The sequence below is a fragment of the Oncorhynchus tshawytscha genome, linkage group LG12 (assembly GCF_018296145.1).
Source record: "Oncorhynchus tshawytscha isolate Ot180627B linkage group LG12, Otsh_v2.0, whole genome shotgun sequence".
NCBI classification, from domain to species: Eukaryota; Metazoa; Chordata; class Actinopteri; order Salmoniformes; family Salmonidae; genus Oncorhynchus; species Oncorhynchus tshawytscha.
In genome coordinates, this window is record NC_056440.1 from 27,129,426 (window position 1) to 27,144,256 (window position 14,831).

General features: G+C 44.0%; 1 protein-coding gene across 2 annotated transcripts in view; it reads left to right on the forward strand.

Moving 5' to 3' along the window:
* The window catches only part of LOC112248521 (LIM domain kinase 2), a 36,487-nt gene that overhangs the window by 15,250 nt on the left and 6,406 nt on the right, over window positions 1–14,831 (forward strand). For both annotated transcript variants that reach the window (XM_042331535.1, XM_024417624.2), the window contains 8 exons: window positions 2,134–2,269; window positions 6,494–6,603; window positions 7,001–7,189; window positions 7,602–7,707; window positions 13,294–13,508; window positions 13,654–13,840; window positions 13,964–14,050; window positions 14,435–14,566. In XM_042331535.1, the coding sequence (XP_042187469.1) occupies window positions 2,252–2,269; window positions 6,494–6,603; window positions 7,001–7,189; window positions 7,602–7,707; window positions 13,294–13,508; window positions 13,654–13,840; window positions 13,964–14,050; window positions 14,435–14,566 (1,044 nt within the window). In that variant the 5' untranslated portion in view covers window positions 2,134–2,251. The remainder of the gene's footprint in view (window positions 1–2,133; window positions 2,270–6,493; window positions 6,604–7,000; window positions 7,190–7,601; window positions 7,708–13,293; window positions 13,509–13,653; window positions 13,841–13,963; window positions 14,051–14,434; window positions 14,567–14,831) is intronic.

Sequence of the window (14,831 nt, forward strand, 5' to 3'; positions counted from 1 at the left end):
TTGACCGCCCACAAATCCTGAAACATTGTAGGGCAGGCTGCAATAAAGAAATGCATTTACAGTACTTACAGTGTTAGTAATATTTCTTGTATGTTTTTGTTCTGCTTGACTTTTTAAAATACATTTTATATAGTACTACTGATAATCATTACTGCGTTGTTGGTAAAGAGCAAGAAAGGCATTTCACTGTAGGCTACTTTTGCACGTGACAATTAAAAACTTAACTTGATACATAGGCCTACTTCAATGTAAAAGATTAGCTGTTAAACGGTATACCAGTATTATAAATCCCGCTGCTTATGATATTGCAAAGTTTGAAATACATACTGTATAGCCTGTCTATTTACTGGGCTACAAGGTCCAATTAAATGAGAGATGCGCATGGTCATTTCAAATTTGTTGTATGGCTACTTTGGGAATATGAAACCATCACGGCCAGAAAATGTGAGGAATATATTCTGCAATGGCTATGAAAATAAATAGGAAAATGATTCCTAGGTCGAATTATAAGATTCCTATGTTGAATTATTTTAGATTCTGAATATAATACACATATGTTTGCTGTTCTCACTAATGGTTGCATTCTTATTCAGATGTTTTTCTGTTAGTTTTTTATGTATAAGCTTTTCATCATATACCCCATTTGCACAAAATACTTGCAAGCTTGCAATACAATATTTCAACCACTAGCAGATGTGCGTACGCATGGTCTGAAGTTTCTAGGGAGGTGTGCACATTCTCACTTCAAGTAAAACATTTTAAATGGCAACTTTTGCGTGAAAACTGGTGCACACACATTTTGGGGTATATTTTGTGTGTTTGCACGGTTTTTAAATGATCCTCCAGATGAATGAGTCAGTAAGCAAAACTGGCAAACCCTTCTTCACAGGGAGTCTGTGTAAGTGGGTTGCCAGTTTAGTGACCTAGACTAATCTCCTTGAGAGGTTTAGAATTGATTGTGCGCCTGACACAGCTTAACCTGGTGCTGCCATTTTACATAACCTGTGAAACTACCTGAAGGTATCCTCACAGCCTGCAGGTGCTCCCTGATCTCTCGGCAACTTCAGCATTCCTAACTCTATGAACATTACTCAACTAGAAATTCAGACAAATCAGTGCATTCACCACATTCTTTGTTGATCCCCCTCCACCAGGCTGTGTAGAGGGTTGTCAGGGTTTCTGTCTGAGAGGTGCTTCATCATGCTCAGAAACAACTGGAACACATTAAGATGCTGGAATGTGGCTGTGGATGGGGAGAGCTGAGGGCAGCCTTTGGTGTTAGTTGCTGGTATTTAGGTAAGGTTAATGATCAGAGTTTCCCAAGGTCTGCTGCTTATCGCTTTATTCTTCTGGGAAACCACAGCCCTCATGTAGACTGTGTGTGTGTAGTCACTCTCTTCACGGTGTTACCTACCTTGTGATGGATCACACCAACGAGACGTGACATGTCTCAGGAACAAGGTAACCTACTTCCTTTACATCGTACCCTGGCGATCAGAGACAAGTAGATACCGTCATCCTAAAGAAAGGCCTGAAGCAACCGCTGCACTCCAGTGCAACCTGGGAGTGGAAGGTATCATGTTCACCAGTGTAATTTCTCACATGATGAATGGCTTCTGCTGCGCTGTGTCTACAGTGCCAGTGCCTCTCGTTAAGGGGTAGTTTCACCGTCACTTTCTTTGTAAGGAGGATTGGTTGAGGGAGAGTGTACAGACCGGTCAACTGTTTGCGTGTTGGTTAAACTATTTCCAATATTAACTGACTTAGATCTCACACTAAGTCCCCAGTGTATTTGTCTTTTTCAGATGCTGTTTTCTTTGAGAATCTTTTTGTAATTATTCTGCTCCAGCTTTGTCTATTGTTTATTGGTTCTATCTGCATGTCATCTCTCAGACTCCATTGTTTGAGTGGTGGGAATCTCTGCTCAATAGGAATCTTTCAGAAATCTAACACAAGCCTTTGAGATTGTCAACAGGTCTTTGAAATGATACACTCAGGCTTTGTAGTGACTCTCCTCTATCTCCTCTATCACCTTGAAACAGCTCTACACTTGATATGGTGTCTGCTGAAAGGATCCGTATGTCCACTCTTCTCCATTTCTTGCAGAGGTAAACGTGTTTTTCCCATCCACAGGTGCTCGGAGTGCTGTGACCACCTGACCAACTGGTACTATGAGAAGGATGGAAAGCTGTACTGCCGTAAACACTACTGGGAGAAGTTTGGAGAGCTGTGTCACGGCTGTTCTCTGCTCATGACTGGACCTGCCATGGTGAGTCACCCCACTCCATCCTCCTCACCTCACTGTCAGTAGACACTGAGACTATGGTTTGTCATTTCCACGTATCGGTATATCCCAGTCTGATTGTGATCCTGGAGCTTCTGCACACCTGGTCCGTGCTTTCCACCCTGGTTGCTGTTTAGGTTGGCCCAAGATCCAAAGTATCAGGTATTATAATGCAGTAGGCTTCAGGCTTGGTTCACTTTTAGATCTCATTGAACATAAAGACGACAGTGTTGGTATGGAGAACAGTCAGACAAAGCTGTACATTAGATAACATATTAATAATTCACTGTCAGGATTACTATTGTATTCATATGTTAGATGTGTAGGGCCACACTCAGATAACACCAACTCACAGTGAATCACTGTTCTTTGATATGAGCTCAGTGGGTTGTGCAGCAATAGGATCTGTTTTTCTCCATGTGTACAAATGAGGGAACTGTCAGATTTACCCACTTTTCCCCTCTCCTCAACTTTCAGCAGAATCCCTAGAGGGAAGGTTGAAGCCCTATGTTGTAACAAACATCTCCTTGGTGATTGAGGTCAATACTTATGTACAGGAGAGGTCATGGGGGCTGGGCACTGGCACAGTAGTAATCATCCACACAGAGCAACCATGCTCTGCATGCTGGTTGCTTTAAAATATGGCAGATTGGACCTGAACCTTCTCTCTGTGTTAGTTAGGTCCCCCAGCACAATGTGTATGTCTGTGTTAGTTAGGTCCCCCTGTCGTGGATGCTTCTCTCTCTGTTAGTTAGGTTCCCCCGTCGTGGATGCTTCTCTCTCTGTTAGTTAGGTTCCCCCGTCGTGGATGCTTCTCTCTCTGTTAGTTAGGTTCCCCCGTCGTGGATGCTTCTCTCTCTGTTAGTTAGGTTCCCCTGTCGTGGATGCTTCTCTCTCTGTTAGTTAGGTTCCCCGTCGTGGATGCTTCTCTCTCTGTTAGTTAGGTTCCCCCGTTGTGGATGCTTCTCTCTCTGTGTTAGTTAGGTTCCCCCGTCGTGGATGCTTCTCTCTCTGTGTTAGTTAGGTTCCCCCGTCGTGGATGCTTCTCTCTCTGTGTTAGTTAGGTTCCCCCGTCGTGGATGCTTCTCTCTCTGTGTTAGTTAGGTTCCCCCGTCATGGCCCCTCTCTGTTCTCCTCTGTACAGTCTCCACAGTTCACTTCCCCCAGCACATAGTGAACTTTGGGGGGAAAATGGAGAACATGGAGTGGTTTTGGAACCAGTCCATCACCTGATTCAGTACACTGCGGTGGAAAGGCAACAGATACTACCCACACTGTACGGCCAGTCTGCCACCAGACCACCACAGTGTTTATTGGAGACAGTTTTTGAAAGATCAAGTACCTGTTATTAAGGGAAGGTTAGAATGTTTGGCTCGACTGAGTTTGTCAAATCAATGTTCATCTTTCAGGATTAGATCATGAGCTCATGGTTATGCTATTAAAGTGTAGCTGAAGGCTGAATATTGGTTAGCTTTCTTCTTGTTTCATCAGTGCTATGGAATTCCCATGCATGGGGTTGGAGTGCTGTGCTTTTTAATGGAACTTCATTTTAACAGTGTTATGGTCCCTATTAAACCAGGTCTAAATACAACTAGAACTGCTGAAAACACAAACAATTGCTGGTCACAAAAGGGTCATTTCTCTTTAACTGGATTAAAGTGGGCCCCAAAATGAAGTCTTTTTTTAACCTGAAGTTTGCCAGTAAGCAAAACACATAATGGACCTTTCTATTTGGTTTTGGACACATTGGCTCTGTACGCGAAGTGCCAAGTATTTCTGGCAGGGTTGAATTGGCAGCCTTCTCTTACCCTGCAGCCGAACCAACACTGCGTTAAATGGTCTAGCTGTTGGGTCTCTCAGGAGAGTAGAGTAGTGTGGAGCATGCAGCTACTTAAAGCTGTTGGGTCTCTCAGGAGAGTAGAGTAGTGTGGAGCATGCAGCTACTTAAAGCTGTTGGGTCTCTCAGGAGAGTAGAGTAGTGTGGAGCATGCAGCTACTTAAAGCTGTTGGGTCTCTCAGGAGAGTAGAGTAGTGTGGAGCATGCAGCTACTTAAAGCTGTTGGGTCTCAGGAGAGGAGAGTAGTGTGGAGCATGCAGCTACTTAAAGCTGTTGGGTCTCAGGAGAGGAGAGTAGTGTGGAGCATGCAGCTACTTAAAGCTGTTGGGTCTCTCAGGAGAGTAGAGTAGTGTGGAGCATGCAGCTACTTAAAGCTGTTGGGTCTCTCAGGCTACTTAAAGCTGTTGGGTCTCTCAGGAGAGGAGAGTAGTGTGGAGCATGCAGCTACTTAAAGCTGTTGGGTCTCTCAGGAGAGGAGAGTAGTGTGGAGCATGCAGCTACTTAAAGCTGTTGGGTCTCTCAGGAGAGGAGAGTAGTGTGGAGCATGCAGCTACTTAAAGCTGTTGGGTCTCAGGAGAGGAGAGTAGTGTGGAGCATGCAGCTACTTAAAGCTGTTGGGTCTCAGGAGAGGAGAGTAGTGTGGAGCATGCAGCTACTTAAAGCTGTTGGGTCTCAGGAGAGTAGAGTAGTGTGGAGCATGCAGCTACTTAAAGCTGTTGGGTCTCAGGAGAGGAGAGTAGTGAGGAGCATGCAGCTACTTAAAGCTGTTGGGTCTCTCAGGAGAGGAGAGTAGTGTGGAGCATGCAGCTACTTAAAGCTGTTGGGTCTCTCAGGAGAGGAGAGTAGTGTGGAGCATGCAGCTACTTAAAGCTGTTGGGTCTCTCAGGAGAGGAGAGTAGTGTGGAGCATGCAGCTACTTAAAGCTGTTGGGTCTCTCAGGAGAGGAGAGTAGTGTGGAGCATGCAGCTACTTAAAGCTGTTGGGTCTCAGGAGAGGAGAGTAGTGTGGAGTATGCAGCTACTTAAAGCTGTTGTGTGTTTGTGGGGCAGACTATGGCACCAAATGCCATTTTGTTCTCTGAGGAGATCGTCGCATGGCATTTTTCATTTCAGTTTGCCTACTTTTCTCTGTGGCTGTGGAGACGTTTTACAGTTCTTGACAGTTGTAAATCCTCTCAAATTAGACTGCTTTGGCATATCCTTCTTTTGTTCTTTTTCAATTGGTAAAATGGGGAAATTAATAGAGAAATAAATATAGACCAGCTCCACACACACCCACTCACACTAGCCTCCCCTTGCCGAGAGAGTCTGCACACACACAGCCAGCTATGGACTATGACACAGCTGTGTGTGTCTAGCTGGGGTTCCTTCAGGCTGTTTCTGACTGGGGTCGGTGTGGTAATGCTTCAGCCTGGAGGGAGGGAGTCACAGCCACAGACGCACACATGGCTTACATCACTCAGCCTAATCCTAGTGCCCCCTGGACCGGCAACAAGATCCTTTCCCAACACTTTTACTCATAGCAGCCTACAAGGAAGAGCTGGGGAGAATGGGACATATTATCTCACTTCAAAGACTACAGGTTTTCATTAATATATTCACATTCTTTAGAAATGATCCTGTTTTCAAATTATCTGGTGAGGAGCTTAGGTCTTGAGACAAAATCTCTAACCAAAATTGAATTCAAACTTTAGAAGGCATTGCAGCTCTTTGTTGTTGTAGACTTAAGACTCCAATGAAATTGAAGTCGGTTAACACTGACTGGTTAAAATAGATTATCTCTCCGGGCCTCATGTACAGGAGCACATTTTAGATTTTCCAGCTCGTCCAGCCTTAACATCACATGATCACTTCAGATCCAGGAATGAAGTTCAAACCCACATGAAGTGGCCTCTGAACCTCCTCTATGGCACATACCATGTGTGTAGGAGTGTGTGTGTGTGTGTGTCACTTGCTTCAGGAGGTGGATACTTTGTCTAATTTAGCATGAGAGAAAGACAAATAGATTGGGAGTGTGTAAGGTATAGAGAAGTAACATGTGAATGAGTAAGCTGTTGTACATGTGTGAGAGAACCAGACTTTCTTTCAGAGTTTGTTAATGTGTGAAAAGAGAGAGCGTCAGTGAGAGGCATGCTGTGATTAGAGAAGGCAGGGCTTGGGTCCCGGGGAGGTGGATGACATCATAGCATATTCCAGATAGGTTAAGAGTGGAGCAGGTGTTACTGACTGTGTCACTGCCACACAGAGAGGACAGCACACAGAACACAACACCATCAAGCACACAACACCGGACAGTACAGAACAGCACAGTGTTCTCTCCTTGAAGCTGGAAAGCCATGGGAAAGACAAACCCACCTGTATCTGTTCTTCCAGGTGGCCGGAGAATACAAGTATCACCCAGAGTGCTTTGTGTGTCTGAGCTGCAAAGTTGTCATCGAGGACAGGGACACCTATGCCCTGGTGGAGCGCTCCAAACTGTACTGGTGAGAGTTGTTTTAATTCTGTTCAATTTTTTTGTTTAGTCTGATGTTAATAGAGGCCGTTTAGGGAATGTGATTTATATTATTGGAAACAGGCAGCATCGCTCCATTTCTGATGAATCGGTTGTCTGTCACACCTGAGCTCCTTCTACGGTCTGACTCTCGCCATACCCCTCCTTCCTGCTCTCTCCTTCTCTACATATTTTTCTACAATAAACTTTACTGTTCCCAAAGGGCAATTGTTTTGAAAAAACGTACAGACAAATGACATAGGTGAAGTAGAACACGTTGATGAACACTTTGACCCACTTTCAACTGGTAAACACTTTAATCCACAACACTGCCCCTTATTCCTTCTTTCTTCTCTCCTCCGCTCTCTTCCTCTTCCTCTCGGGTGCAGTGGGAAGTGCTATAAGCAGGTAGTCCTGGCACCCGTGTTGGAGAAGCGTTCCGCCGACTCGTCCCTGGACTCTCTGCCTCACACGGTCACCCTCATCTCCATGCCCTCTGCCACCAACAGCAAGAGGGGCTTTTCTGTCTCTGTCATAGGGGACGCGGCCAGCGGCTTGGCTAGCGTGCAAGTCAAAGAGTGAGTGGATTTAACTGTCACTCACAGCTAGTGAATCTATACACCCCTGACTGTCTAGAACTTGAGTGGGACAGGATGAGTCATGTGTTGTGTAACTGATTATAGGTTTGCTGAATAACAGGGCATTATTCCTTGGTACCCAGATGTTTGTACATCACCAATAAGACTATGTAACCTGGATGTTAAATCCCTCTCTTTACTTTGGTGGTGTTATTATAGTCTTGATACGGACTCGGCCAAAGGAGTCGCTCATTAGTTGATTGATGTACTTGATGTTGTGGACAGTCAGATACACCCACCTCTGTATTGTCTAGGTGCTCACTGCTGATTAGTCAATAGAACCAGCTCTCTTCTAGTTCATGCTGATACTGGTGCTTCTGACAGACATGTACTTGTGCTGTATTTCTCTCAGAGTCCGAGGGATGCATATCAGCCCGGAAGTTCGGGATGCCATCCACGTTGGTGACAGGATCCTGGAGATCAACGGTCTTACAGTGGGGACACTGGTGGAGGAAGAGGTGAGCTGCAGTTTACAGCCTAGACTAGAGTTTTGTACTCAATTGAAAACAATAATAATATTCTTCATTACATTCTGATGTTGTAGCCTAGGTCCCTAAAAACCTGAAACATAATGTAGCTTTTCCAGCTGCATTCCCAGGGACTGGGAGGTAGCACACTCAGCACAGCTTCGGGATCAGCTTCAGGATCAACTTCTTTTCTTTCGCTGTGTAAATTGACAGGACATACACTGCGATACTAAGCCTAACATTGAGCTCATGAATTATGGTATAATATGCATACGCTTCTACTTATGCTATAGGCTACATTTCTAGCCTCTGTCTTTGTTCTGTTGCACAATTACGCACCTGGCCTCCGCTGCCACAGCGATTCCTCTTACATCTTGTGAAGTCCCAGGAAAAAGCAGACTACAAAATGTTGTTGGACACTTATTTTGTCTTTTTTTGCCTACTTATAGCCTATAGGAGGAGAGATGTGCGCTTGCTCTTGCTTGCTGATTGTAAAATAGGCTACAGCATTAGCGGCCGGGGAGTTTGAAAGGAGAATCACATATTTTCTTATAGTAGGCCTATCTTAACATCGATAGGCCTGACAAAATATACCATATGAGCGGCCTGCTAATGTACCTTTCTTGTCCTTCTAAACTGTGGAGAATAGACCCAAACTGATCCATATTGTTTCATAATCAGGCCTAGGCTGTAGGTCTATGCAGTTATTTTGGCATGAAACAAAACAGGATGTTTAAGCGGTTATTCAAATTTGCCAACATCACTGCAGTTTACAACCTATGGATAATTATTGTATATTCACTTGAGAATGACAACACATTTCTTGTTGCACTGTGTTGTTGTAGCCCGGGTACAATAATTGTCTTGTCTTAAAAATGTAGGCCTATGCCTAATCAATAGTGGAACTTTGCGTGCCCTGCCCAGGGACCACAGAGCACAGCCTGGAGGAACGCACTACAGATTTTCTATTTCATCATCTGTTAACTTTTTTTCTTGCACTTTGACGGGTAATTATTTTGTCTATAGGCCTAATATTTATTAATGAATGGCCTAATATCAAGCTAGTATTTAGCTTCTTACCTCAGCTACACATCACTACCCTCTCTCTTCCGGCTGTTCCCGTGTGCAACAGGCTATAGGCTATGTAAGCCTCTCCACAATAGGCCATTCCTCTTCTCGTGAAATCCCAGGAAAGCTATAGGCTACAAAAGTTATAGGACATTTAAAAAATATATACTTTTTAATACAAAGCCCAATAACGGATTCAGGGAAAGAAGCAGGCTTGCTTTTACTAATTGCTGAATGTAAAACAGGCGTACAGCACATGCATTTCAGGGAAAGTTGAGGAGAGAAAGTGTATTAGTGTGGTCGTTTTGGGCCGGTAATGAGAACATTGTTGCACTGATGCATTGTAAATACACTACATGACCAAAAGTTGAACATCTCATTTAGAGGTCGACCGATTAATCGGAATGGCCGATTAATTAGGGCCAATTTCAAGTTTTCATAACAATCGGAAATCGGTATTTTTTGGGCGCCGATTTTTTTAAATATATTTTTTTATACCTTTATTTAACTAGGCAAGTCAGTTAAGAACACATTCTTATTTTCAATGATGGCCTAGGAACGGTGGGTTAACTGCCTCCTTCAGGGGCAGAACGACAAATTTTCACCATGTCAGCTCGGGGGATCCAATCTTGCTACCTTACAGTTAACTAGTCCAACGCTCTAACCACCTGCCTCTCATTGCACTCCACGAGGAGCCTGCCTGTTACACGAATGCAGTAGAAGCCAAGGTAAGTTGCTAGCTAGCATTAAACTTATCTTATAAAAAACAATCAATCAATCATAATCACTAGTTATAACTACACATGGTTGATGATATTACTAGTTTATCTAGTGTGTCCTGCGTTGCATATAATTGATGCAACGCTGGGGGATGATTTAACAAAAGCGCATTTGCGAAAAAAGCACAATCGTTGGACGACTGTGCCTAACCATAAACACCAATGCCTTTTTTAAAATCAATACACAGAAGTATATATTTTTAAACCTGCATATTTAGCTAAAAGAAATCCAGGTTATCAGGCAATATTAACCAGGTGAAATTGTGTCATTTCTCTTGCATTCATTGCACGCAGAATCAGGGTATATGCAACAGTTTGGGCAGCCTGGCTCATTGCGAACTAATTTGCCAGAATTTTATGTAATTATGACATAACATTGAAGGTTGTGCAATGTAACAAGAATATTTAGACTTAGGGATGCCACCCGTTAGATAAAATACCAAACGGTTCCGTATTTCACTGAAATAATAAAAGTTTTGTTTTCGAAATGATCGTTTCCGGATTCGACCATATTAATGACCAAAGGCTCGTATTTCTGTGTGTTATTATGTTATAATTAAGTCTATATGATTTGATAGAGCAGTCTGACTGAGCGATGGTAGGCAGCAGCAGGCTCGTAAGCATTCATTCAAACAGCACTTTCATGCGTTTTGCCAGCAGCTCTTCGCAAGCACAGCGCTGTTTATGACTTCAAGCCTATCAGCCTAATGGCTGGTGTAACTGATGTGAAATGGCTAGCTAGTTAGCTGGGTGTGCGCTAATAGCGTTTCAAACGTCACTCGCTCTGAGACTTGGAGTAGTTATTCCCCTTGCTCTGCAAGGGCCGCAGCTTTTGTGGAGCGATGGGTAACGCTGCTTCGAGTGTGGCTGTTGTCGATGTGTTCCTGGTTCGAGCCCAGGTAGGGGCGACGAGAGGGACGGAAGCTATGCTGTTACACTGGCAATACTATAGTGCCTATAAGAACATCCAATAGTCAAAGGTATATGAAATACAAATGGTATAGAGAGAAATAGTCCTATAAATATCAACTACAACCTAAAACCTCTTACCTTGGAATATTGAAGTCTCATGTTGAAAGGAACCACCAACTTTCATATGTTCTCATGTTCTGAGCAAGGAACTCAAACGTTAGCTTTTTTACATGACACATATTGCACTTTTACTTCTCCAACACTTTGTTTTTGCATTATTTAAACCAAATTGAACATGTTTCATTATTTATTTGAGGCTAAATTTATTTTCATTGATGTATTATATTAAGTTAAAATAAGTGTTAATTCAGTATTGTTGTAATTGTCATTATTACAAATAAATAAATAAAAATCGGCCGATTAATCAGCATCGTCTTTTTTGGTCCGCCAATAATCGGTATCGGCGTTGAAAAATCATAATCGGTCGACCTCTAATCTCATTCCAGAATCATGGGCATTAACATAGAGTTGGTCCCCCTTTTGCTGCTATAACAGCCTCCACTCTTCTGGGATGGCTTTCCTCTAGATGTTGGAACATTGCTGTGGGGACTTGCTTCCATCCAGCCACGAGCATTTAGTGAGGTCGGGCAGTGATGTTGGGCAATTAGGCCTGGCTCGCAGTCGGCGTTCCAATTCATCCCAAAGGTGTTCGATGGGGTTGAGGTCAGGGTTCTGTGCAGGCCAGTCATGTTCTTCCACACCGATCTATACAAACCATTTCTGTATGAACCTTGCTTTGTGCATGAGGGCATTGTCATGTTGAAACAGGAAAGGGCCTTCTTCAAACTGTTGCCACAAAGTTGGAAGCACAGAATTGTCTAGAATGTCATTGTATGCTGTGGCGTTGATTTCCCTTCACTGGTACTAAGGGGCCTAGCCCGAACCATGAAAAACAGCCCCAGACCATTATTCCTCCGCCCCCAAACTTTACAGTTGGCACTATGCATTGAGGCAGGAAGCGTTCTTCTGGCATCCGCCAAAGCCAGATTCGTATGTCGGACTGCCAGATGGTGAATCGTGATTCATCACTCCAGAGAACGCGTTTCCACCGCACCAGAGTCCAATGGCAGCAAGCTTTACATCACTCCAGCCGACTCTTGGCATTGCACATGGTGATCTTAGACTTGTGTGCGGCTGTTCGGCCATGGAAACCCATTTCATGAAGCTCCCGACAAACAGTTCTTGTGCGGACGTTGCTTCCAGAGTCAGTTTGGGACTCAGTAGTGAGTGTTGCAACTGAGGACAGACGCTTCAGCACTCGGCGGTCCCGTTCTGTGAGCTTTTGTGGCCTACCACTTTGCAGCTGAGGCATTGTTTCTCCTAGACGTTTCCACTTCACAATAACAGGACTTACAAGGCAGACATTTGACGAACTGACTTGTTGGAAAGGTGGCATTTAATGATGGTGTTATGGTGAAAGTAACTGAGCTCTTTAGTAAGGTCATTCTACTGCCAATGTTTGTCTATGGAGATTGCATGGCGGTGTGCTAAATTGTATACACCTGTCAGCAACGGGTGTGGCTGAAATAGCCGAATCCACTCATTTGAAGGGGTGTCCACATATTTTCGTGTATATATAGTGTAGTTGCACAGGCATAGCCTAGTTGAGCACAGTGAAAAAGAAGACCCAAAGGAATTGACAACCGTTAGAAAAACCGGAATCACTTGCAAACCACTTGAGCAATGAGTTAATGACATGCTGAAAAAGATGCTCAGGATAAATGGCGTTTGTTGTCAAATTGCTACATTTAAATACAGGTTATATTATTTTTTTGTTAGGCCTACATGTACAGTGAAGTATTATTTGCAGTTGTCACTGACAAAACACACCTTGACAGCACTGAATGGTGTGAACCAGTATCTGTGCATCAGAGACCTCATGAATGGTTTTGTGTTATCCCCTTATTAATAGGCAGTGTGCAGTAGGATGCGTTGATCAGTTGATTAACAGGTGCTGGACTATAGAATGATAAACTTTCCTGTACAGGCTCACCAACGTTTTATAGTTATGTAGCCTATAGTTTCTCATTATAGTTATCGTTATTGGCTTGGTGGATGGCCCTTAACTCTTAAACAACACCACTAACGTAATTATCACAACAGAACTACTAGTAGGTCTAGCTAACATTAGCGAACGTGAATGAAATAGGCTACATATACAATTACACTTGTTTACTTGACTTTTAGACTCTATAAATTGACTCCTTCAAATAATTTACTCTAGCAAGTTTGCCTCCGGCCCGCTGTAGTAGGTAAGTAAAGCGGAAGTCAAATCCATCACTTCCATTGTTTGGCTTTGCCCATAGCCACATTCTAATATGAGGTGGATTGAAGACAGAACATGATCTTTGCATTCTGTCCATTCTGCCTTAATTTAAACATTCTTTAGTTGTGGAGGATGGCATCTGGAAGGACTCAACACAATCTCACCACACCACCTTACCAAACCATGTGCATTCCAGTGGTGCATTCACTGATATAATTTTAGTTCCCACCTTTCCTGTTTGCCACAAGGTGCGTTCGAATTAAAATTATTTGGCTCCATTCAAGTCATGTTGTATAAGTCAATTTGATAGCTCTTCGGGTGGTCAGGAATCAGGAACCTGTTCTCATTGGAACCCTGCCTAGTTCTTCTAATTGCATCCCGTGTTCTATGGGCCTTATACCAATACCTCTGTCATTAGTGTTGCGTGCTCATCTTACTATGTCAGAGAGGACTTTGTCCAAGCAGATTATGTATTTTCATTGGTGTTTTCAGGTGGAGGACCTCATCCATCGGACCAGTCAGACACTGCAGCTGCTCATAGAGTATGATCCAGTCAGGCAGCGGTTGGACAGGCTCAGACTGGGGTCCTCGCAAAACCGCTTGGGGGTCCCCGCCACCTCCCGCATGCGCCTGTCTTCGCCCTCTAACAGTGTTCTGGAGAGGACAGACGTGGTGGATGACGGCACCCTAAAGAGGAGGTCTCTAAGGTACAGCTGAACCAGCTGACCTTAGGAGAGAGAGTCTAATCATTGGGGGCAGAAATGGAGAGATACAAAGTTATTTATAGTTTGTTCCAGTATATCTTGATCTACGTATGTCTAATTGACATGTGTCCCTCTCTGTAAATGGAAGGCGTAGCAACAGCATCTGTAAGTCCCCTGGGCCAACCTCCCCTAAGGAACACCCTATCCTGACCCGGGACATTGGGCGCTCCGAATCCCTGCGCTCCTCCAGCAGCTGCTCCCATCGCATCTTCCGCCCCTGTGACCTCATCCACGGAGAAGTGCTGGGCAAGGGCTTCTTCGGCCAGGCTATCAAGGTCAGCTTCTCACCCAACAATCAACCTCTTTTTTCCACACACATCTCAATCTCTCACATCTACTCAATGCCTTCACATGCCTTCACACAGGAGTCAGTGTTTTGTTTTTATCCTCATTGATAGGTAACCCACAAAGCCACTGGTGAGGTGATGGTGATGAAGGAGTTGATTCGCTGTGATGAGGAGACGCAGAAGACCTTTCTAAAGGAGGTCAGTAGTCTAGTCCACTCATCCTTACGGATTTGCTTCAGTCTTCAGTGGGAAAAATAAGCTTCAGATTTTTTTCAAAGATAAAATGTGGAAATTGATTGCTGTGGTGTTAAAGTTCAGATCGAAAGCATAAAGGTGAGTTTTTAAAGATGGAATCTGCAGTAAGGGGAAATGGCGCCACTGGCCGCCCACCACCGTTGTTATTGTTTTTGTTGTCGAGTTGAGAAGAGTCACGCAGCATGGTAAAACAAAGTTCAGTACATATTGTGGTCTTCTATTGCGCGTGCAATGATGTCCGAGGTAGAAAATACTGTGTTGGTTGTTTACAGGACGTGGCTGGTTCACCATTAAGGATTGCAGCTTTAAGTGTATTTCTCTCTCCAGGTCAAAGTGATGAGGAGTCTGGAACATCCCCACGTGTTGAAGTTCATCGGTGTGCTATACAAGGACAAGAGGCTGAATTTAATAACCGAGTTTATTGAGGGAGGCACACTGAAGGATTTCATTGGAGACATGGTGCGTTTCAGCTAATTAATTCACTTAATCCTCTCTCTTCTCTCCCACTGCTCCAAAATATAGTTTATGAATAAATAGCTGTTACTGTTTTCCTTAAAGGTATACTTTGAGGGCCTCCCAGGTGGCGCAGTGGTTAAGGGCGCTGTACTGCAGCGCCAGCTGTGCCATCAGAGTCCCTGGGTTCGCGCCCAGGCTCTGTCGTAACCGGCCGCGACCGGGAGGTCTGTGGGGCGACGCACAATTGGCCTAGCGTCGTCCGGGTTAG